Source organism: Zalophus californianus, chromosome 4 (assembly GCF_009762305.2).
Source record: "Zalophus californianus isolate mZalCal1 chromosome 4, mZalCal1.pri.v2, whole genome shotgun sequence".
In the NCBI taxonomy this organism is placed as follows: domain Eukaryota; kingdom Metazoa; phylum Chordata; class Mammalia; order Carnivora; family Otariidae; genus Zalophus; species Zalophus californianus.
In genome coordinates this window covers 2,146,862-2,170,204 of record NC_045598.1, presented here as the reverse complement: position 1 = coordinate 2,170,204, position 23,343 = coordinate 2,146,862, and the positions used below count along the sequence as shown (strand labels likewise).

General features: G+C 63.2%; 1 protein-coding gene across 13 annotated transcripts in view; it reads right to left on the bottom strand.

Annotated features, from left to right (window-relative positions):
- The window catches only part of TP73 (tumor protein p73), a 65,925-nt gene that overhangs the window by 6,778 nt on the left and 35,804 nt on the right, over positions 1 to 23,343 (bottom strand). For 9 of the 13 annotated variants that reach the window (XM_035727334.1, XM_027574613.2, XM_035727332.1 and 6 more), the window contains 5 exons: positions 15,810 to 16,052; positions 2,621 to 2,807; positions 2,221 to 2,336; positions 693 to 802; positions 187 to 329 (listed from right to left, as the gene is read on the bottom strand). In XM_035727334.1, the coding sequence (XP_035583227.1) occupies positions 187 to 329; positions 693 to 802; positions 2,221 to 2,336; positions 2,621 to 2,807; positions 15,810 to 16,052 (799 nt within the window). Of the gene's footprint in view, positions 1 to 186; positions 330 to 692; positions 803 to 2,220; positions 2,337 to 2,620; positions 2,808 to 6,021; positions 6,712 to 15,809; positions 16,053 to 18,585; positions 18,613 to 23,343 lie in introns of those variants that run through there. The other 4 variants (XM_035727340.1, XM_027574619.2, XM_027574627.2 and 1 more) reach the window with 4 other exon arrangements.

Genomic DNA, 23,343 nt, shown 5'->3' with positions numbered 1-23,343 from the left:
GGTCAGGCCGGCAGGATACCCACCACCCGGTGTTGAGCTGCCCAGAGACCAGTAACCCATTCAAGGGGGGCCGACCCAGGGCGGGGCCGCGCTGGATGGAGCTGGGGCCAGGGCGGCCACGGGCTCGCGCCCCGAGGGGTCCAGCGCTGCCTGCCATCGTGGGCCGCCCCGGCCCAGGCCGCTCACCGCGCTTGCTGGCCGCCCCGTGCTTTGCGGCGCTCTCGCTCAGGGCCTGCTGCTCCCGGTGGTGGTCCTCGTCAGCTTTGCGGTCTCGGCCAGGACAGGCGCAGATGCGGCCCTCAAAGGACCGGCGGCCCAGCACCTGTCCACTGGCGGGGGGCCGCGGGGGCGCACAGCCAGAACCATGAGCCTCAGGGGCCTACCTCCAGCCTTGCCAGCCCTGCTCACCCTCCCCACCCACCTCGCACAGGGGGGTCTTGATGAGCCAGGGGGTGAAGGCCGAGCTCCCAGCCACTCTGGGACACCAGGTCCCTTGCCGTCCTCCCAAAGCCCAGCTCCTGCTCAGGTAGCCACTGAAGCCCGGGGTGGGGGTGGGGGGTTGTCCCTCCTTAAACTCACCTCCAGGGCAAGCACCATCCCTTACCATGCCCCAGATTCATGCGCAGCCCCCAGCAGCAAGGCCCCAAGCCCCCAGTCCAGCCTCCCCCACCCCACACGCCCAGCAGACTCACTCCCGGGTCTCCAGGGTGATGATGATGAGGATGGGCCGCCGGTTCATGCCCCCCACACAGCTGCTGTTGCACATGAAGTTGTACAGGATGGTGGTGAATTCTGTCCCCACCTGCACACGGGGGGGGGGGGGGGGACGGCTGTGCTGTCAGCCTGCAGGCCCCAAACCACTGAGGTGGGGGCTCCTGGGCTGGGTCCTGACTCTGAGTAGGCATGGGGTGGAGGCAGCCCCGGCACTGCGGTCCTCTGCCATTCATCCATCCACCTGCATGCATCTACCTTCTGTCCACCCATCCATCCATCCATCTGTCCATCCATCCACCTCCATCCACCCACCCACCTACTCATCCATCCATTCGTCCATCCACCTGCATGCATCCACCTCTATCCCTCCAACCCATTCGCCTGCATGCACTCATCCCCCCATCCAAACCATCCACGCATCCGCCTGCCCGTCCATCCATCCATTCAGGCGTGCACGGAGTGCCATGCACCATGCTCGCTCTCGGAGGCACAGAGTCCTGTGGTCTGGTTGCTCCAGCCATCTCCCCTAACACAGATTAGAGATCAAGCCCTGGAAGCTGGGTGTGGGCAGCGGGCAGGTGCACAGGTTTCTGTGGACACAAATGTGTGTTCTGCTTGCTGTGGGATCTCCTGTGCAGAACGGTGCACGGCTCTGGCAGAGGGATGGACCAGAGCCATCAGAGTGGACCCCCATCTCCAGCTCATGTGCCGTTTCCCAGGGAGTCTGTGGACAGCTGAGGCATGAACCCAGGACTTTTGACCCCTGGGCATCCCAGGACCACAAAATGGGCAGTTGTCATGGTCTCCCTGGGTCAGGAGCTAAAACTCGGTTGCTGGCGTAGGCAAACCCGGCCTTTCACAAAACTGCTGACACATGGCAGCCACCAGGGGGCGGGAGAGCCCTGCTTTCCTGGACAACTCTGGCAGGTGAGCATTGGCTGGGGAAGGAGGGCCGGCAGGGGGGGCCCGGGACGCCCGAGGGGCCAGGTACAGGGACGGGGTTTGAATGCAGTCTGGGGGCCAGACCCAGATAGAGGAAAGGTGGAGGCTCACTGCGCCCACTCACCCCGGGAAGCATGGCACACAGGGCCCAAGCGGGCGGCACAGCCCCTGCCCCCATCCCACCGCCAGCCCACCATCCCCGCTCACCCCCCCACCCCCACTTGACTCCACCCCCAGCTTTTCACTCTAGCTGGGCCCTCAGCAGAACCTTCTGCGGCCTTTGGGTCACAGCAGAGCCCTGGGGAGGGGGCTCTCCACCCTGCCCACCTCCCACTCTGGCCCCATCCCTCACCTCCAGACCCTGCGTGCATCCTACCGGCCTCTCTCCCACAGCGGGAGAGGGCCCGAGGGGGTCCCACCTAGACCTGCACACAAGCGGTCAGAAGTGGGTGCCAGGTGCCAGGGGGTGGGCGGGTGAGGGCGAGGAGTTTGCTCCGTGGCAGGACTGGAGATGCTGGGGCCAGCAGGGCGGGCTGAGGTGACCTGAGTGCTCCTCCTGCCTACCTGCGGGGGCTCGTAGGGAACCATGACACTCTGCCTGCCCGTGACGGGGTCGTCCACATACTGCGAGAGATTGTTGCCCTCCACGCGGATGAGGTGGCTGGCCGGAGCAGACTGTCCTGCCGGGAGGGGACACCGCTTCAGAGGGGTGCCCAGCTGGGGTCTGGCCACCCCTGTCGCAGCCAGCTGGGGACCACGGTGGGGGGACTCAGGCCAGCAGCCTGTGGTCCCGTGGGCACCCTCCCCCGAGGCCCCAGGTGCCGCTGGGATGGAAGGGGGCTGGGGCGGGGAGATGCCGAGCCCACACCACCGGCCACTGCCACCCCCCAGACAGGAGGCCCGAGGCCGGCCCTCCCCTTCCCAGGGTGCACTGGCCGCTGGGCACGGGGGCTGGAGGTCTCACCCTCGTTGAAGTCCCGCCCGAGCTCATGGTTGGGGCAGCGCTTCACGACCTCAGTCACGTGCTCTGCCTTCTTGTAGACGGGCATGGCGCGGACGATGGTGCCCGGGGGCGGCGGGGTGGACACCTTGATCTGGATGGGGCAGGTCTTGGCAATTTGGCAGTAAAGCTTCTTCAGCAGTGGGGAGTACTGGTGGTGGGGGGAGGACAGGGTTCAGGCCCAGCCCCGACTCAGCACCCTGGTGCGGCTGCGCCCCCACCCCAGTCAGGAATCCCGCCCCCAGCTCTCCGAGGACCTGCTCGCCCCTGCCCCTTTGCTGGATACCTCCAGCCGTCCTTCCAGTGGCCCCCTCCAGGCCCCCCCCCTCACATACATGGCAGCACCTGGCCGGTTTGGGTGCAGGGAGAGCAGTTGGGCTCTCTGGATCTCACTGGCTGGAGAGGTTAGCACGTTACGTCCATCTTATGGGCGAGGACAGTAAAGGCCGGAGAAGCGAGTTGCCTCTGGAGAGCGGGACTGGGAGCCAGGTGTGCCCTGCCAAGCCCGGCTCTTCCCACCATCAACCTTCAGTCCCGGGACCCGCAGTGGTTGGAAGCAGGGGATTTGCAGCATTGTATCTCAGTTTTTAAAAACCCAGAGTTAGGCTTTTCTGGTATTTTGATGAGAAATGTGTAATTGTGAGACAGCCTGGGTACCCCTATGCACCGAAGCTTCAGGAAGGAACTCCCTAGAACAGCAAGTCTGAGGGGTTGAGCTCTGCAGCTTGGTATGGACCACTGGCTTGGGGGGTCCTCTGACCTCAAAGCTCTGGTCCCTGCAGCCTGGGACCCTGTCCCAGGGAGGATCAGCGCCCAGGGGACCCCACCTAAGGACCCTGGCCAGCTCTCATGAGTTCAAAGGTGACCCTGACGGTGGCCACAGGGGTGCCCATTGGTTTCAAGTTGACTGGCTTCTGGGGACCCATCTGTGCTCCTCATGTCTCCTTCCCTGAGGCACACTGGGCAGTGTTCCTGTCCTCAGACTCACAGGACACTTCCTGTCCCTGCCCCATAATCCCTATGCCCCCCACAAAGCCCCAGTGACCTGGAGTTATCCCAGCCACAAAGCCTGGAGGGAGCCCCATCACACCCCACCGCGGTACACCCAGGGAAACCATACTGAACCAGGGACACCGCTAGACAGGTGTCCAGCTGGGGTCTGGTCCCCGCCACGTGGTGCATCTCAGCAGACTGGGGAGCACAGACTGGGGCTTAGGCTCACAGCGGGAACTGTACCCACTATGGTATAGTCAGGGCAACTGAGGCTGGATGCCAGAGCGGGCAGCAGAGCCAGAGCTGGTCTCAGCCCACTTTTGCCAAGGAGGCTGGGGGACCCTGACACCCTCATCCTGCAAAGGTAAAGCCCCCACCAGCCACCAGAGCTCCCTCTCTGGCCATCAAGGGACACCATGGACCCTCAGGGACTCATACCTTCAGCAACTGCAAGTATACGAAAACCAAGGGGTGGCAAACACAGAGATGGGGCTGACCCACAGCCCGAGAACGAGGGGCCCCCAGAGCCCTCAAAGCCCTTGGTCCCACAGTATGAGCCATCCCTCCCCTGATGAGCTGGCAGGGGCTCCGTCCCGGAAACACTCACCCATCCCCAGAGTGGAGTCCAAGGAGGCTTGGGGGAGAAGTGGGCTGGGGTCTCCCTAGTGGTGTCCTTGGGGTGTTGGACCCTGTTCAACTTTCCCGTGGCGCAGAATTCAGTACGCACCCTTCCCACCCCCATCACAGACAGGAAATGAATGCCCCTGGGGCTCACCCCTTCACAGGTGCTCCACTCACCGGGGTCCCCAGAGCCCAGTGCAGCCTGCCACCCCATACCTGGGACCCTCACCTCTGGGGGGGAAGCAGAGTCCCCAGACCTGTTTAAAATGCAGGAAAGAGGGACGCCTGGGTGGCTCAGTCAGTTGAGTGACTGCCTCCAGCTCAGGTCATGATCCCAGGGTCCTGGGATCAAGCCCCGCATCAGGCTCCCTGCTCAGCAGAGAACCTGCTTCTCCCTTTCCCTCTGCCTGCCCCTCTGCCTACCTGTGCTCTCTGTCAAATAAATAAAAAAATATTAAAAATAAAATAAAATAAAATGCAGGAAAGAATGATCCTGCACAGCCCTGAAGGTGGAGGTGAGGCACTGCCTAAGGGCAGGCTTGGGGCCCCAAGGGGAGGGGGGCTCCCTGCTTCTTGTTGTGGGGGTCAGTCCTGCTTCCCAGGGGGTGACCGCTGGCCTCTGCTGCCCCCATCAGGATAAATGCTGCCACTTCACTCTCCAAAGCAGCAGTGTGGGGGATAAGCTGGACACCCTACCCCAAGGACTGTGCCCAGAACAGCCATAGCCCAGCCCAGAGCAAACACTAGGCGCCAGCCAGTTCAGCACCCAGCTCCCTGGTCTGCCCACAAGTGAGGCTTCAGAACTGGTCCCTGACTCTCAGACAATGTGCCGGTAGAGTGTCCGGCAGGGAACTGCCTGGCAAGCATCGTGGAGGCACACTGAGAGGCTGAGCACAAGAGCAGTCACCCAGGGGGTCTCCCTGGTGGAGGAGGCCCCCACAGGAACCATGAGCCTTGGCTGGACTGCAGGGGCCCAAACACAACTAATGACACGGCGAAGCCAGCAAGCGTTTGTTGAGGGCCTACTGTCTGCCATGCCCTAGACTCACTGGAAACTGGGCTGAGAGCCCCTTCAAGCCACAGAAGAATCTAGACTTACTGGAGGCTTACACCTCAAAGCCACGCAGCCCTGGTACTGGCCGGCCTCAGCTGGTGACCAGTGGGACCGGGCCCTTCTGCAGCAGCTGGTACATTCCAGAGGGCATCCCTGTCCCCTGCAGGGTCAGCGAGGACCCCAGGAGGGCCCGCAGAGGTGTCCAGTGAGTGAGGTGACCTGGGGCTGAGAGGTGGCCTGCTTCCTCCGTAAGTGGGGGTGGGGGTGGGCAGACACGCTGAGAAACAGGCCTGGCCTGGGAGGGGCAGGTCATAGTCACGGGTAAGCAGTGGGAGCATGGCCTTTGAGATCTGGCTCTGGTCCTTGGCCCCTGGGAGGCTGTAAGCCACTGGACAAACCTCTCCGAGGCTTGGCGGGGGAGGGGCGCAGTAACTGACTACACTTACTACCCCTGGAGGGTTTTCGCAGTGGACTTATTAGTGTACCGTGGTCATTCCCACGTGAGATGGTTCCTGGCCCCTCTGTGAGCAGGCGGAGAGTGCCCCCAGGGGCGTGAAGGCCCTGCAGTCCCCTCCCCAGAGCGACCACCCAGCGGCTCCCATCAGTTAGTCACTCGACCTCCTGCTCCTTCCGCCTCCCGAGATGGGGTCTGTAGCCTCCCCACTACCCTCCGCAAGGGCCAGGCGCCTTGGCTCACCAGCCAGCAGGGATGGAGGACTCCAGGCGCAGCCCGGGGGCGCCCCAGGGGTGCTCTTCGTGTCAGGAGTCGGGCCCGAGGTCCGGGGCGGGGGGAAGAGTGGGGGGAAGAGCGGAACCCGCGGCGGCGCGGGCGGCGGGCGCCCCGCCCCGGGGAGGAGCCCCAGGGAGCTGTCCGCGGTACCGGCCCGGGAGCGGGCTGGGCGGTGAGCGCGGGGCCGCCTGGGGTGGGCGAGGAGAGTGCGCGCGGCTTCCTCCCTCTGCGTCCCTGGCAAGGCCACCACCAGCCTTGGGCCTGACCCCGCTCCCCACAGGGGTGTCCCCAGCCCAGGTCCACCCCCAGCTGGCTGCTAATGTGGCCTCGGGCGCGTGCACCGGCCAGCCCCATCCCTGCAAGGGGTTGAGCCCACAGAAGCCGACCGTTGGGGCGGTTGGGGTTGAGCATCGCGGCTGAGGGATGCCTGAGGTCTGCCTATACCTGGAGCATCTGGCTGGGCTACACGGGCAGGGGCGGGGGCATGAGCCCCTACAGCTCCACCAGCTCCGTCCCTCGTCCCGTAGCTCCTGGGCCCCAGGCCCTGGGCAGGGGGGGGTAAGACTCCTGGGTCCCATCTCTTCTATAGAAAAGGTCACTGGAAGACGCTTCCTTTCCCTCCCTCCCTCTTTCCTCTCCTTTCCTAGAACCGCTAGATGGATGTGTTTCAACAGATTCTGAGCTGATAAAATCTTATTTATCTTCGGCTGTTGACACAGAACCGTCTGGACTTGCCTGCTCCGGGATGCGTGTATCCCTCCGCGCTTGCAGGAAACGCTTTGCCCAAATGCTGGTGTATGCCCATCCCTCCCCTCCCCCACTCAGACCCTCCCCCTCCCTCCCCCCATCACAGTCCACGGTGGGCCGGGTCTGGCTGGGAGCCCAGGGCCTGGCAGGGCTGGGCGGGGGTGGCGGGTGGCAGGCGCCTCGGCTCTGTGGCTGTTAATTTCCTCGCACCCGCTCCCCAGCAGTTGGGTGCCCGGCGCGGGCAGGTTTGGACAGGAGGAGAGTGGGGAGGTGATAATAAGTTGTCTGTCATTTTCCAGGGACGTGTAGCATCTTGCAAACCGCAAATACCGTTAACCAGCTTGGGCGAATCTGTTACAACAGATTCTGGAAGATGGGGCCTGCCGGGGTGGGGGGGGAGCTTTTATTTTTTAAATGATTTTTTTTTTATAGCCCACTTTTATCTGCTTCCCGTGCGTGCATGCGAGTGTGCAGGGCACATTTCTGTCCTCTCTCTGGTTATGGGCCCCTTTGAGGACCTATCCAAGGCCACAGACCCATCTCTTCCTAGAGAAGCTCTGTGGGTTCACAGGGCGACCCCCGAGACCCACAGGGAGCCTAGGCCCACAGCCCCCATTGACAGACCTGCTGGGTCCCTTTCTCCTTCCAGGTAAGGAGGGGCCTCCAGGGGGGGGAACACAGCCACACTGCTGCACCGCCCCCCCCCCCGTGGCCTCTCCCACCCCGCGGAGGGCTGCTGGGAGCATGGGGTGGGCTCTGATACATGTCAGGGAGGCCTGGGCAGGACAATTGGGAAGCTACCAGCCTGTAACAATCACCCCAGCCCACTTTGGAGCACCCAGGGTCAGGAAGCAGTGAGGGTCCGGGCACAAGGAAACCCACAGCCAACACCCCACATTGGCCTCAGGCCTGCTGGTCGGAGGCTCCGGGGAGCTCAGCCGCAGCCAGTGCCTGCAGACTGATGAAGAAGCTGCCGTGATCCCCCGCGAGCTCCTGGCTGGGGGAGGGGACAGATGCATCCGCTGACAGACTGGACAGTGGGGGCTCCCCTCGCTGGGAGCCCAGAGAAGGATAAACTAGAGGCAGAAGCAGGCTTTGCAGGTGCCCAGTGACCCTGACCACTGTCCAGGGGCGTTCCCAGAAGTTGCTATCTGGAGAGGTGGACCTGGGGCTGGCGGGGACACCCCTCAGGAGCCAGGCAGCTTGCCCCACCACATCCTAGAGCCAGGTCCCAAACAAGAGGGCGGGGGCCCTGGGACTCGCGGGATCTGGAAGTGCCCTGGAAGGAGAGTGTCCCCCTCTCAGCTGCACCCCCAGACCACAGGGCCTTGGGCCTACTCAGTCCCTTGTCACACACATGGCAGCAGGCCAGCAGGGACAGCCCCCCGTGGCTTCTGTCCTGGGCTAAGATGGGGGGTGGGCAGCCGTTGTGTGTGGAGCTGACCCAGGAGAGAGGCGGATGGACACCAGGTCTGCCGTGCAGAGGGAAGGAAGGCCCGGGGAGGGCCGGTGGGTCGGGAGGGGAGGCCCACACCAGCAGCCTGGGCAGTGGGTGACACAGTGGGCCCAGAGGGGAGGGGAGGCCCCGGGGGGTCTGGGGACACGGTGAGGGCTGCAGGACAGACTGGGAGACAGTGAGCCCCGAGACGGGGTGCAGTGACCCTGTTTCTCCACAGGGCCCCCAGGGCCACCCTCGAGGCCACCACTCACACTGACACCTCCTCTGCGCCAGGTCCACGCACACATGGTCTCCACCCTCAAGGTCATGCACTGTCACCAGAGCGCCGCTTCCAGGAGCTGCCGGCTCAGCAGCAGGGGTGAAGCAGCACTGGGACCCCTAAGCTCCCTTTGTCACCACCAGGCTTGACCCGGGTCCAGGAAGACTCAAAGAGGCGTGCAGGGGGACAAAGCAAGGACATGGGTGCCAGATGTGACATGCCTCGGGTCAGGGGCAAGGGGACCAAGTGGGGGGACCTGCCTTTGGCCTCAGTGACCTGGGCCGGGCAGTGTGGGAAACTCTGGGCCTCCATCCGCCCTTATTCTGTAACCCAGGCCTGCCATCCGGCCTCCCCCGGACCCCAAGGAGGGGACCTTGGGATGGGGTGGGTAAGCAGGACATGTCTTTGGGGACACAGCTGGGCTTGCAGAGGGCACCAGCACTCCCACCAGGAGCCACCCTCCTGCTCCAAGGGCACTAATCTCCCCTGCATCTGAAGCACCAAGATCTACCTCGGCCGGGTCCAAACACCAGTTCCTCTGCCCATGAACTTGGTTTCCGACTTTGCCAGCTGGAGAGCCCATGCCCGTCTGTCCCGGCCTCCTGGAGAAAGCAGACACTCCACTGGTTGGCCCGGTGGGGAACACGCTCTGGCAAGGCCCCAGCAAGCAGGGCTGAGAGCCAGCCCACAGAGCTGCACGGCATGGGGATGGAGCAGGGAGGCTGGCCAACCACCGGGCTCTGCTCACCACAGAGCGTCCCCTCAATTGCCAGGAGAAAGAGCCCCCTATGGCCCTCACCCCCACCTGACTTGTGGCCTTAGAGTAGGCTTGACCTTGTCCATGCAGTGATCATAAAGGTCAGCCCACCTGGGCAAGGCACTGGGGTCAGCAGCATCTTCTGCTCAAAGGATAGCCCTGGGATCCTCTGCCTGTGGACACACTGTTCCGGACACCACTCTGGTCTGGTGAGCGCAGGCACGATGGGCTAGCTCCTTCCCCCAGTGCCCTGAAGCTTCCAGATGGCCTGGGGCTGGAGCTGGCCCAGCTGCAGGTGGCTTGGGAGCGGGGGAAGCTGGCCAGGCTGTGGCCACAGGGGGGGCAGCTGCTCGGGATGGGCCTGAGAGCCGTGTCGGCCCAGGAGTCCCGCGCACACAGGCTCTCCTGCCTCTGATCTTTCTGCCCTGGAAGCTACAGGTACGTCTCTGGTTCCGGACCTCAGTTAACATGTGCCCTCCGGCCAGGGAGCGGTGCACTTAGTTTCTTCACTCTAAATAAACTCTACTCTCAGCCAGCAGGAGAGAAACCCACTGCATCTCTAGTGAGCTCCGGGACACCCTGGACACGGGGCGGCAGGGGCGGTGGTGGGGGGGGGTGTCATTTTCCAGCTCTTAAGGCAACCATTGGCTGGAATCAAAGTTTTCCCTGAAACTTGTAAATATCCAGCGAAGTATGTGGGGCAAGGAGAGTTTTGGCTCCTAAACATCTGATCCCCCTACAGAGGGCAGTGGCTCCTGGTGCCCACGTGGCCTCATTTCATCCCCCCCATGAGGAGCGGGGAGAGGCTGCCGCGCCCCAAGGCGCACGGCCATGGTGGAGGAGGCAGGTCTGCGATCCTTGGGGGACCTTGGGCTTTAGGCCACCGTGGGGCCCCCAACAACCTCTGAATGTCCACTTCACTGAAGCCGGAGTGCTAGTCACTTTTTTAAGGGGGGTTCTCCTGCCCTAACAGGAGCATCACAGCCCTGCGGCCCGTCTGGTGGGGGGGCCTGGGGGGGGCTTACGCACGCAGCCCGGACCTGCCCCTCCCCCTCAAGGGAGCTGCTCCTCTTTCCAGTTGTGACACCCTAGATTTCTGCCCCTCCTATTCCTGGGGCTGCCTGGACAAAGCCCAGGTGCGGCCAGGGGGCTTCTCCACCTGGAGGCCAGGGGGTGTGGCCACGGGAATTCTGAGACCTGGGGTCTGTGAACTTGAGCTTGGCTTCCAAGTTTGGGATCTGAGAAAATCCTGACACAGATTTCCCCCACAACTGACCACGGAAAAGTTTCACTGGCTGCTCAGCGGAGACCCTCACCCAGAGCCGCACAGAGCCGCAGGTGCAGGATGCCCAGGAGACGCTTCCCCCCGATAAAGGGGCTACTGATCCCGGGTGGGGGGACAGGCCGGGGAGACGCTCAGGGGGAGGCGGGGAGGGGCCAGTCCTGGGTCTGCTCCCGACTCCAGGCCCCAGCCCCTCCTTCTTGCTCTGCTGGTCAGCCGGGAGTGTTCTAACCATAAAGCGTTCTTGAGGGATGGTCATTTGTCAATCCGTAGTGGCAGTGAAGGCGGGCGGCCGACTCTCCCCTGCGGTGGGAGTTGTCACTCACTCGTTGGCAAACAGGAATCGAGGCTCCTGGGGCCCCGGGAGCTCTGGACCTCCGAGGGTCAGCCTCTCTTCCCAGCGTCTCCCTGGGGTCCCGGGGCATCCCGGAGCGCCCCTACACTCACAGGGGGTGCATAGATGGCCTCCCCCCACCCGCTGCTTGACGAAAGCCAGGGCTCAGGACACCCGCACCTCCTGCCTTTCCTGAGCCTTGGTGTCGTCACCATCAAGGCTGCTGGGAGGGCGGCCCTCTCCCACACACTGGGGTGGGGGGTGGGGGTGACGGCCTGGCCCCACCACAGTCAGCACCGCCAGACAGACATTCTAGAATCTATGGAACCATACCCATTTTGGGAACGAGTCCCAGAAAATAGGATTCTTCATAAAACACTGATTGCATCCAAACCCGTAGACTCCTACCCCCCCAGGGGGCTGTCCCTCACATCCCCTACAAGAGCCCAGGTGGGGGGAGGCGGAGGCCACCCCGGGTGCACCCCTCAGCCCCCGGGACTCAGGGAGTGGGGACTCCAAGGCCAAGTTCTGTGACCTGGGTCTCCAGCTGCAGAGGTCGGAGAGAAGAGGGGATGCCCGGCTCAGGCAGGCCTGCAGGGAGCGGGTCCGCCTCAGGAGCTCCCCACAATGCAAGCAATCACTGCAATTTCCCTGGCTTACTCCTCGTTTTGTCTCCACAATAGACACTGTTAGAGCTCTTCCCTGGCCTCAAATACGAGTAATTGCTTCTGGTGCCAGTAAAAGGTATTAATTCCACTTATGCATTCCATAAACTTTTAGGATAACGCAATTGATACCGTGATCATGTTGGGACACCTCCACTATTATTTTCCTGCTTGCAAACCTCCGAGGGGCTGGAAAGTTTTCTCCCGAATCCATTAGTGTTGACTCAGCCACATTCTACCAGGAACCCCGTGTAGAGTCTTTGTGCCTCCCCGCCTGCCTTCCACAGGACCCTCCCCGGCCAGGAGGGTGGCACTCACCCCACGTGCGCTGGCTCGCCCCCGGGCTGGACGGACTGGCACTCGCCCACGGTCGGGTGTGGGGCAGCTGGAGGTCATTCAGGGGGCTGTGTCCAGGCCAGCCGGCCGTGTGGAGGCCCCCGCCACGGGCTCACTGAGCCCTCATGCCCATGTACACCCTCACTGGCCTAACTCACACTGCTCGGCTGGGCCAGGGCTCCAGCCATACCAAGCCTCTTGGGTGACCTCGGAGCCCCCTCCCAAACCTACCAAACCCCAAGGACAGTCCCCTTCCCTGGCAAGGCCCAGCCTGGGAGCTGGAGGAGATGGAGCTGGGCTGGACAGCATCCAGATGTCCCTCGCATTGGGCTGCTCCTTGGGGCTCCTGGGACCGGCCGGCCGTGTCATTGCCAATCCCTGGGCAGGGGGCCCAGGACAGGAGCGGCCGTCAGGGCCCAGAGGCCAGGCTGGAGTGTGCTGGGCTTGGGGACAGGGACAAAGGCATGAACACTGCCATCCCTGGCTGGGCTCCACCGCCCACCAGGCCAAAGAGCATCAGTGCCCAGGGGGGCCAGCCCCTACCCGCAGCTCTGACCTCACAGCGTGTGTCTCCTCCCGATGCCCCCAGAGCCCCAAAGCCCCTGATACAGGACAAGCTCCGGCCAGGTGACTCAAAAGCAGCCATGTGTGGGGCGCTCCCCAGGCTCCGGGCCCTGCTCACAGTGGTCCCAGGATCCAGGGCACTTGTCCCTGCTGACCCCTCAGGCTACAGCCCACTTTCAGACTGCAGCAGATCTGGGACCTGGACCCTGCCAGCCAAACTCCCACCACGTCTGGTCCCTGGTCCCCGGTTTAGAATCTTGGAGGCTGAACACACACCCCTCCTCTGGCTGCTCGGTTACACCCGACCCATCCGTCCTGGCCTCCTGTGGGGGAGCAGGCGTTGTCACGCCCTGGGTAGCGACCAGAAGAGGCCTGCACACGTGCACACGTGTCTGTGTGCATGTATGCATGTAGCACGTGCACACCTTTACGTGTGTGCGAGGTGCCTTGTGTGTGTATGTCCGTGTGTGCGCACACGCCTGTGAGCGGAGGGCTCCCCTCGGTGCCCAAGGAGCGCACATGTGAGATCTGGGGGCAGAGGGACCACCTGGGGCTGGGGGCACTCGCCGGGGGACTCGGCCAGGCAGAGGCCAAAGACCCCATTAACAGCTGTGATCCCGTGGGGACTGGTGAGGGTGTTTTTCCCAAACGAGGAGAGGAGTGAAGGCAACAGTCAATTTGGAATTGTACTTGAGAAAAATATGAATTATCTATCAGTTACCAGCCGGCTGGCATGGCGGGGGCCATGCATGGCGTGGTGCAGAGGCCCAGATAGCACGCCCGGGAAGCAAGTCTGGGCAGAGCCCGCACAGCCGGACCCCCAGAGCTGTGAGCAGGCGGGCTGCCCACAGTCCCCACCCTGCACCATGAGCCCACCCGCCCCCTCCCCGGGCAGGGAAAGGAGCCTGCGGGGGGTCTGCTCCCAGAGAGCCAAGGTGTCAAAAATCTCATTATCAATGTCTGTCCCACCTGTACCCCCTGCACTGATGGGGGCTGGGGAGGGGAACCGGGCAGGCCAGCAGCAACACCCCCCAGCACAGCTGCAAGACAGCAGAGGGCCCAGGCGGGGGGGGGGGGGGTTGCGGTGAGGGGTGGTAGGAGCCACTGAGCACAGGTGAGCCTCTTCCACTGCTCGTCCCCCCTCCCCTCTCTGTACGGCTGGCCAGGACAGACCACTCCATGGGGCCACGTGGGGCCAGACAACTGTGACCCGCCATGGGCCCTCTAGACCTGACGCTGCACCTCTGACCAGAGAGGTGGAAGCAGTGGGGGGGGCGGTTGGCAGAGGCCCCAGGCGGGCAGTGGGGGGACAGTCAGCAGGGGGACAGCTTCTGTCTCTCCCTGAGGACCAGCTCAGACCATCTAAGCCACTCCAAGTCCCCCAAGACACTGCAGAGACCCCACCAGCATCCTCAAACAGCAGAGAGAAAGAGAGCCAGGACCCCCCTCCAAGGCTTGTCAAGATTCCTAGGGGTCTGGCAGCTCAGGCCTTGGTGACAGTATTGGTACTAGAGGGGTTGGGACCCTCCCCTGAAAGGCCAGAGAAAGGGCTTAGGGAACAGTATGAACATGGAAGAGGAGAAAGAGTGAGCCTCCTGTCGCCAGAGGTGTGCAAGGGTGGGATGTCTCAGGCGCCTCCTGACCTGGCTCACAGTCACACAGCCAAACCTCAAATCTGGAGTCGGGGGACCAGGGCCCCACAGGAAATAAGAGAGTCCTGCAGCAGGTACAGCTGCTGCCCAACAACCTCACCCAGGAGGACCAGCTCTAGGGCACCCCATCCCCAGCCTTACTGCTAAGGAAATAGTAATGTGACACACCGCTCCTACTGCGCTGGCCTGTGCTGTATGGACAACACCCCCTCTAAGGAACAACAAGGAGCACTGCAGGAAGCCTTCACGAGTGAGGACGAGGTACCAGCTCAGGGCAGCCAGCGATGGGTCAGCGGCTGGGGACCCACAGCCAGAGCGAGAACCAGAGACAGCCGCAGGGGCACCGCGCCTTGGATCCCAGACCCGGACCAGCCCCTGCAGAGAGCCGGACCGTCTCCCTGTGGAGTCTGCCTGTGGATCTGCACCCCCTCGGGCCCCCCCAGGAGCGTGGGAAAACCACCACCTGGCCAGGGGACAGTGGGGATCGTGAGACCTCATTCTTAAAGCGGCAGAGCCTCAGGGTCACCTGCTTGGTGCTCGGCCACGCTGCGTGGACTTCTCTGTTTCCAGGGGCTGGGGGAGACCACGGAACTGCTGTTCCCTGGAGGGGGTGACCCTGCCCCAGGGCCGGGACCCGCTAGGCATCCCCAGGGCAGGTGCCAGGCAAGGCTCACTGTCCTCTTCTTGCGTGCAGGCAGGAGACCTGGAGTGCCCCTGGGGCTGCCTTTCCTGCAATGCCCTGCGTGCCCTACCCTCAGAGGGGAGCCTGTGCTCTGTCCCTGGGTCGCAGCGCCCCCGCAGAGTCCCTGACCCTGCGGGCATGTCCGGCAGCCCTGTCCTCTCCTGGCTGCACCGCGGTTAGGAAGCTAGAGCCCCCAGACCCGGAAGCCTGGCCGCGGGGTCGCAGCAAGCACTTACTGCCTGCGTCACTCTGAGCGAGCTGCTTCCCCTCCCCTCCGCTGCCTGTGGCCTGGGCTATAAAATGGGACGGTCACAGATTCTACCTTGGGGGTCGCTGGGCTGTCTCAAGAGTCAGCGTAAACTCAGAGCACCCTGGGGAGGCCACGGGTGCACGGCCGTCATCCAAATCGGCGAAACCCCCACCAGGGGCCAGAATGCTGTGGAGCACAGGGCGAGCACAGGGCGGGCGCAGGGGGCAAGGTGGGACCTGAGTCTGCAGCGCTGTGGACCCCCCACCCATGACTTCCCGGTCTCACACCCATGCTTGTAGATGACAGCCCAGAGTCCGGGCAGGCAAAGCTCCAGCCCGCCAACCGCCAGACTCCAGACCCCCCTGCCAATGGCACTACCTGGAGCAGGCAGCCCAGCGAGCCGCGTGTCCCGCTCACCCAGGACAGGATTCAAGCCCCTCCTCGGGGCAGGGACGCCGGTGGTCTGCCTCCGCCCCGTGGACCCGTGGACCTTGCTGCGGAGCCTTGTCTGCCCCTCTGGGGCCCCGCGGAGGCCAGCCGCTCTGGCCGCACGTCCGAGGGGTAGGCACGCCCAGACTGCCCAGCCCCAGACCCGCCTCCTGCCCGACGCTCCTCCCGCAGCAGTGGGCCAGGATGGAACCCTGTGCGGACACCTGGCCGGCCCTCCCTCCCTCACTGCCGGGACGGCCCGGGGCGGGGGGGGGGCGGCGATCGCCACTTCCCACCCCACACCCCGCAGATGCCCCTGGGAGCAGGGGCGCAACTCACCGTCCAGGTGGCGGACTTGGCCGTGCTGGACTGCTGGAAGGTGACGTCGAAGTGGTGGGGGCCAGGGTAGTCGGTGTTGGAGGGGATGGCCGGTGCCGGCGACATGGTGTCGAAGGTGGAGCTGGGCTGCGCGTAGGGCGAGTGGGTGGGCACGCTGGTGGCGTGCTCCGGGGTGTAGGGGCTGGCCGAGGCCGCGCGGCTGCTCATCTGGTCCATGGTGCTGTTCAGCAGATTGAACTGGGACTAGCGTGGAAAGGGGGAGGGAGGGGGACACACAGTCAGGCTGGAGAGTGGAAGCATGAGGCCAGAGGTGTCCTGTTACAGGAGCCTTAAAGGGCCAGCAGCTCAGTCATCCCAAATATTTCCCGCCCCCCCCACCCGACAGGTCACTACTTGTGTTGGGATAAACTGACATATTCACCTCGCCCTCCCCTCTCCATCAGCCTCCCCGTGCCAGGGTTTCCGGGGTTCCATGGAGCGCACCTGGAGGGGAGCTGCTGGTGGAGGGGGAGGCTCCCTGCCCCTGGACCTCCTGGCAGGCTCGCAGGAGGGGCTCGGGCTCTGGGGCAGGGTCCCCGTCCCCAGTCCTCCGGCACAGCCCAAAGTAGGGAGATCCCGGGCCCAGGGAGCCAGACAGGGGCAGGGGGTGGCCCCAGTGTGGGGGGCCCACAGTCCCCTCCTGCCGTGGGCCACAGCCTCTGCCCTAACCCGGCCCTAGGAGCCCAGCCCCTCCCCCCGGGGCCACACCCTGAAGGAACAGGGACTCTGAGCTGCGAGCTGCATGGTGTGGGTGCATCCCCAGGCCACCCTGTTGGGGTCAGCCCCTGCCTGGAGCTTAAGGAGGCCCTAGCAAAGGAGGGAGGAGACAGACCAGATCCCTCCTGGAGGGCCGGCCGGGAAGACCCCTTTCCCATGAGATTTATTTTAATCTTCTCTTTGGGCCTGAAGCAGACACTGCTATTATCCCGTTTTACAGATGAGGACACTGAGGCATGTAGGGGAGTGACTTGCCTGAGGTGAGGTGGTGGCTCTGACAAAGTGGGGGCACCAGCCACCCTCAAGGCAGTCACCCGGAGAGCCCCGGGGACAGGAGGGGACAGTGAACCGGGGGCAAAGGGCCCAGGGTCCCCAAGGGGGGCAGAGGTGGACCAGCAGCCAGAGGGGATGGGGGGGCTTGCCCTGCAGCTCCCTCAGCAGCCTGCCTCCTCCAAACTGCAAAGCACAGGAGTGCATCCCTCAGGCTGGGAGGCAACTGGCTGCTCAGCGCTGGGTCGTCTCCTCCGTCAGGAGGCTGGTGCTCCTCACCCACGGCCCCCCCTACCCAGCTCGGCAGCCCCCTGGAAGGCACACATCCCCCCTCCAGCTCGGCATCCCCCTGGAAGGCCCACGTCCCCCCTCCAGCTCGGCATCCCCCTGGAAGGCACACGTCCCCCCTCCAGCTCGGCATCCCCCTGGAAGGCACACGTCCCCCCTCCAGCTCGGCATCCCCCTGGAAGGCACACGTCCCCCCTCCAGCTCGGCATCCCCCTGGAAGGCACACGTCCCCCCTCCAGCTCGGCATCCCCCTGGAAGGCACACGTCCCCCCTCCAGCTCGGCATCCCCCTGGAAGGCACACGTCCCCCCCCCAACACCTGGGCTGCCTGCTTGGGACAAAGTTTCCTTGGAGCCTCAGCACAAGTGATGCCCCAGGAGGAGGGAGGTGACAGGTGACAGATTCTTACTGAAGCCCTGGCTTCGTGCCTCCTGGAGCCCAGGCCATTGCTTTCCTCGGATGCGTCAGCACCCCCGGGGATGGCCTGGCGGAAGCTGCTATCGGAGGGGCCCCTCGGTGGTCATAAACGTGTGGCCGGGGCCTTGTCCTCCACCAGCGGGACAGGAAACCCCCCTGCAGGGCACCACTGAGAACTTCTTCCCTGGTCTGGCTCCCCACCACCTTCCTAACTTCCTGTGGCTTCACCTGTCCCCTGGGGAGGCCCTAGCACCCACCGACCATGACGGGCAAGTGGACAAACTCTGGGTCCGTGGGTGGAAACAGTGCTCACCCCCCATTAAGGAGCAATGAAACAGCCAAGGGGACCACAGCCTTGCGCAGAGAACAAAGCCAGCTGCAGAAGCGTACCTGCTGTGGGGACCTGCTGCGGGGCCCAGGGGCTGGGTGGGGCTGGGGCCGCAGCTAAGGGGAGCCTGGCTTCCTTTGGATGTGATGAAGGTGCTCTAAGATTCACGGTGCTGATGGGAGCACAGAGCCGTGGATATGGTCAAAACCACTGAAATGCACACTTTGGATGGGTGAGTTGTGTGTTATGCAAAACGTGGCTCAATAAAGCTATTTAAAACAAAATGACAGAGAGGCAAGAGAAACCAGCCTTGCACTCCACATGGCTGGGATGGGGGACCCCCGCGCACTCTTGCATCCCGAGGGCTCTTCCCTATGCCCCGCCCCCTCCGTCTCTGGACCTACAGGACCGCTGTGGGCCCCACAGGGGCTGTCACATGATCCCAAGCGTGGGACCGTCCAATACACAGCCACCGGCCACATGGGTACATGGAGCCGCGGCAAGTGAGGCGGTGCTGGGGGGCGCACGGCACCCTGACTCCACACACCCGGTGCCACGAGAAAAACATAAAAATGAAGGATCTCATTCTGTTTCATGCTGAACACGCACCAAAATGTGCATCATTTCCGATAAGAAGGGTAAATTATTAATTACGTTATTTCCACGGGTTTCTTTTTACTGTTTTTCTATGTGGCTACTGGAAAATGCAAAATCACACCTGTGGCTTGTGCTGCGTTTCTGCTGGATGGCGCTGGACCCCGAGTGTCTGGCCCCCAGGCTCTCAGGCATCATCCCAGCTCCCAGCCTCACTGTCATCAGCAAGGCTGCTGGCGCAGCTCCTGGGGGGGCTGAGGACTCGCATTCCAGGATCCTCACTGAGTGGTGGCCCAGCAGACGAAGGAAGGAAGGAGGGAGGGAAGGAAGGAGGGAAGGAAGGAAGGAAGGAGAGAAGGAAGGAAGGAAGGAAGGAAGGAAGGAAGGAAGGAAGGAAGGAAGGAGAGAAGGAGGGAGGGAAGGAAGGAAGGAACGAAGGAGGGAGGGAGAGAGGGAGGGAGGGAGGGAGGGAGGGTGCGCCAGGCAGCAGGACGGCTTCCCCCGGGCCGAAGCCCGGGAACGTGGACGGGGCATGAACCCGGTCCTCCCACCCAACCAGGCTGAGAGCCCCATGGGTCCTGGGGTGGGGAGGATGGGGGTGCCAGCCTGCTCCCCACCCAGAGTCGAGTCCCCATGACCCCTGTCTTCCAGGGACAAGCCACAGCCCCCCGGAGTGAGCGGCTTCCCTGGGCTACCCAGGGGCGGCAGGAGGCTTCCCTCCTCCGGGGCTCCGTGAGGACAGCCCCACCGGGCTCAGGTCTGTCCTCCCCGCTCCATCCCCAACAGGACAGCCCAGGCCAGCAGGGCAAAGGGCCCCCCCACTCAGGAGAAATGAGAGGCAGGCCCACGACAACAACGTTGTTCAGATTTTAACTTGTCCACATTCTTTACCGATCTGAGGCGGGTGCCAGGAAATTAGTCACTGAACCAAAAGAGCCGGGCTGATAGCATCTCTGCGCCCGGCAGTCACAGGGCAGGAGGGAGCGGGAGGTTTCCAGCAGGCAGGTCCCTGGGGAGATGTGAAGGAAGTGCTCGGCACACACAAACACCCGAACACGGGTGCCCACAGAGCGAGCCAGCGGCCCGCAGGGAGCACACCCTCCCTCCGGCCTCTGGCCCCGGGGCACTTTGCGGTCCAGGAGTCTTGGGAGCTCCCCTCTCCCCAGGGGAGCGGAGCACAGGGCCCTGTGTCGGGCCACTGTGGCGGGGGGGGGGGGGGGGGGGGCGGGGGGAAGCCGTCCCTGCGAGTCCTTCTCAGGGTCCTGCACCCCCAGGAGCTCCTGGTCCATGCTGGGCGGCAGCTTCTGCATGTGGCTCCCCAAAGGCCCCTCCTTCCCTCCCTTAGCATTCCTTCCAAGTGGGGATGGGGAGCGCTGCGGGGGGCCAGCCCCCACCCCCATTTTGATCTCTCTGCCCAAACTGGTCCAACACAGCCACACAGAAGCCTGGGGTAGAGCTCCTCCAGACCAGAGGTCCCTGGAAGCTGGGGTGAGACCCACTTGGCAGCAGGAGGAACCCGGGCAAAAGCAAGACTCTTTTGGTTTGTTTTGCTTTCAATCAGAACTCCCAAGAGAGTGGGCTAATTAGGACATGCCCGGCCCCAGGCGGCCCACATGTGCCTACATGTGCGTGCAGAGCTCCTGGGCCCAACCCAAGGAGGGCTGCGAGCAAGCGGGCGGGAGCAAAGGAGCCGGCGGGTGGCCTCCCCTCTAGGTCCGGGGCAGACGATGAGCCCGGCCTGCCTCAGAGGCCGGAGGCCGTTCCTGGCTCTGGGTCGGTGGCCAATGGCCTGGGAGCTCCCTCCACCAAGACGAGACAGGCTCCCCGAGGCACTCTGTGCGTTTGTTCCACAAACATGTTTTCTGTTGCTCTCCGCCAACTTGGAGGGGACACTGGGTGGGGCAGAGAGGGTCAACCTGCCCTCAGGACGCAGGCAGGGTGTCCAGCCTCCACAGGGAGCCGGGCTTGCTCCCAGGGTCAGCACCTCTCGGACCAGGACCCCAGGGGCGCCCATTTCTGCTCAGGAAAGGGCACGCGTCGGTCTGGGGGCCACATGCACACATGTGCTCGCACAGCAGGGCTCAAAACACACGCAGGGATGGGGCAAGGGGCTTAGACCTCAGGCTGCAGAGGGAGAAGGCCACCTGATGCGATGAGGGTGAGCAGAGGCCCCGCCCCTGGGTGGATGACCTGGACTGTGTCTGAGCACCTGACCTCCTCTGGGAAAGGAGCTGGACTGTCAGGGCTCGGAGTCCCAGGGAAGGAGGGTGCTGCCCGAGGACCAGTAGGGGAAGGACGAAGCGAACCACCCTGGGGTGGAGTGGTCCCAGCTTCCAGCCCACCCCACCTCGTCACCACCTCTCCAGCCTGGGACCCTCCTCTCCTCTGCAGATCCACTGGGGGCCTTCCCAGCCCAGGCAGCTGCAGAGACCAGCACCCGCCTGGGGACAGTGAGCTGGGGAGACCTGCCTGCGTGCATGCCCGGGGGACACTCTGGTCCGGCTCAGCTTTCAACCCCATCCCCAGACCTTGCTGCTTTGATCCATCCTGTGCCCAGGGGGTGGGGGTTCAGAGGCCCCAGCTCCCCAGCCACACCTTGCACCCCCCGCAAGGCAGCAGAGGGTCTGGCCTGCCTACCTGTCCTCCTGCCCAGCAACCTGAGCTCAGCCCAGCCCCGCAGCCCCTGCCCCACAAGCTCCCAGCACCCTTTGCTGGCCAAGCCAGTGTTGGGGGTCCCTGCAGCTGATCAGGAGATGGTGCTGGGTTGGCTATCCCAGAACAATGGGCGTTCCTGGCCAACCCACTGCCCACCTACAGGCCTCTCTGTGTGTCCAGGTCTGGGATGAGTACCGCCCACGAGGACCATGTCCTGGGGCAAAAAGAGAGGAACAGAAGGGACTTCCCAGGCCCAGCAGGGCAGAGCAGGCCTCCGAGGTCAGGAGACCTAGAGGCCGAGGTCCCAGCCCCGCCTGTGTTACCCAGCCGGGCAATCCACCTTCTTCGGCCCTAGCTTTCCCATCTGCAAAGTAGGGGTGAAGCCATAGGTCGGCTGTGGGGATCAGGAGGGTCCAGAAAGGCTGTAACCCGTGACTTCCCATCAGGAGGAATGACCCTTGCCCAGGAGACTCCCCAGATCCAGGGAGCCCACCATGCACGATGCACTCATCTCCCCTCGTCTGCACAAAAGCCCAACGAGGAAAGGGCTGCAGACGACGACGAAGCAGTCCCGGCCAGCCTCAGACCTTCAGCCCGTCGCTTAGAGGTCACTTCCCACAGTCCGGTCATGCCCGGCCCCAGACGGGATGCTCAGAAACTCTGGGCTGAATGAAACAGCCCCGGGAACTCACAAACGGACCCCAAAGCACATGTGGACCATGGCACCCGCCCTTGCTCTTTGGGGTTGAAAGCAGCTGCTGCAGCCTTTCCAGGAGCACCTGGCAGGAGCAGCCACCGGGCGTGTGGCCAGCCCACCCTGCCCAGGGGCCCGGCCACCCCCTGCCCCTGTGCCTTCTTCTGCCCCGTCACCCGTCCTCAGGGGCCGGACTTCTCCGGCCACACTGGGTCAGGCCCTCCCTTCACTGTGAGCTGGATTTTGCAGTTGTAGAAGATTCCTATTTCATGTGTTTATTTATTTAAAACTGATAAGCACTCTCAAGTGAGTTTTTGGGATGTAAATGGAAAACAGATTGTTTTTAAAAGCCTGTACCCTGATTCCCTCCTCACATCCCGCTCGCTTCCCAGGGTGGGAAGGTGGTCTGTGGCCACCTCTGGCGGACTCCAGGCGATCGAGACAGGAAAAGCAAGAGCACAGGTGGCCTGTGACCATGCGGCCGCAGCAGGTGTGTGTGCAGGTGTGTGTGCAGGTGTGTGTGCAGCTGTGTGTCCCACGTGCTCTCTCCGGACGGGACAGAAAACCTTGCCACTGAAATTTACAGCGCCTCTTAGTATGTCCCCAAAGGCTCCGTTCCAGGCTCTCACTCACTAGTGGAGGGGACTCTGGGGGCAGAGGGAGGACATCTCCTGCCCCGTCCCTGCACGGGGCCAAGCGGGGGCAGCCGGGGACACTGGGCTCAAACCCTGGATCAGGAAGCATGTTTGTCCCTGCCACGAGGACACACAGATCCCAAAGACAGAGCTCCTGCACCTTCGGGTGGTGATATGGGTCCCCCAGAGGGCCCCCCATGCCCAGCCTCCTTTGTACACCTGCTGTGTCCATACCACAGGGCTTTTGCTCCCGCCGGCCCCTTCCTGGAACACTGTCTCCTCCCACCTGTGGAGCCTTTGAAGGCTCACCTCCTTCTAGAAGCTTCCAGGCTCTCCACCTGCCTGTGGTCTGTGCTCTGGGGCTTTCTCTCCCACTTCTCTGGGTAGAATAACAGACATCAGGATGCACGCCCTTGGGGGTTCATATACCATGGGGTGTCCGTTTTCCCCCGGCTATAAACCTCTAAAATACGGGTGAACCTTGACCGACACCAGGTTAGGGGCGTGGACACCCCGTGCAGTCAAAAATCCAAGTATAACTTTTGAGTCCCCCAAAACTGAACTACTACTGATAACCTATTTCCCGGAAGCCTTATCGATAACATCAAGTCAGTTAACACAGATGCTGAAGGCTGTGGGTGTTATAGATGACGTTCACACAGCGAGGTAAGCTGGAGGAAAGGAAATCTCATTAAGGGAGTCACAAGAAGAGGAAACCCATCTCAGGGCTGCCCCGTATGTATAAAACAAAAGTCCGCATACAAGTGGACCCGAGCAGTTCGAGCTCGTGGTGGTCGGGTCAGCTGTCTCCGTTCCTGCCGGTTTATAAACCTGCAGCAAAGGGCTTCCCTGGCTGACCTGGCTGAGCCCGTCTAGCTCCTTACGCCCTCGACCCCCA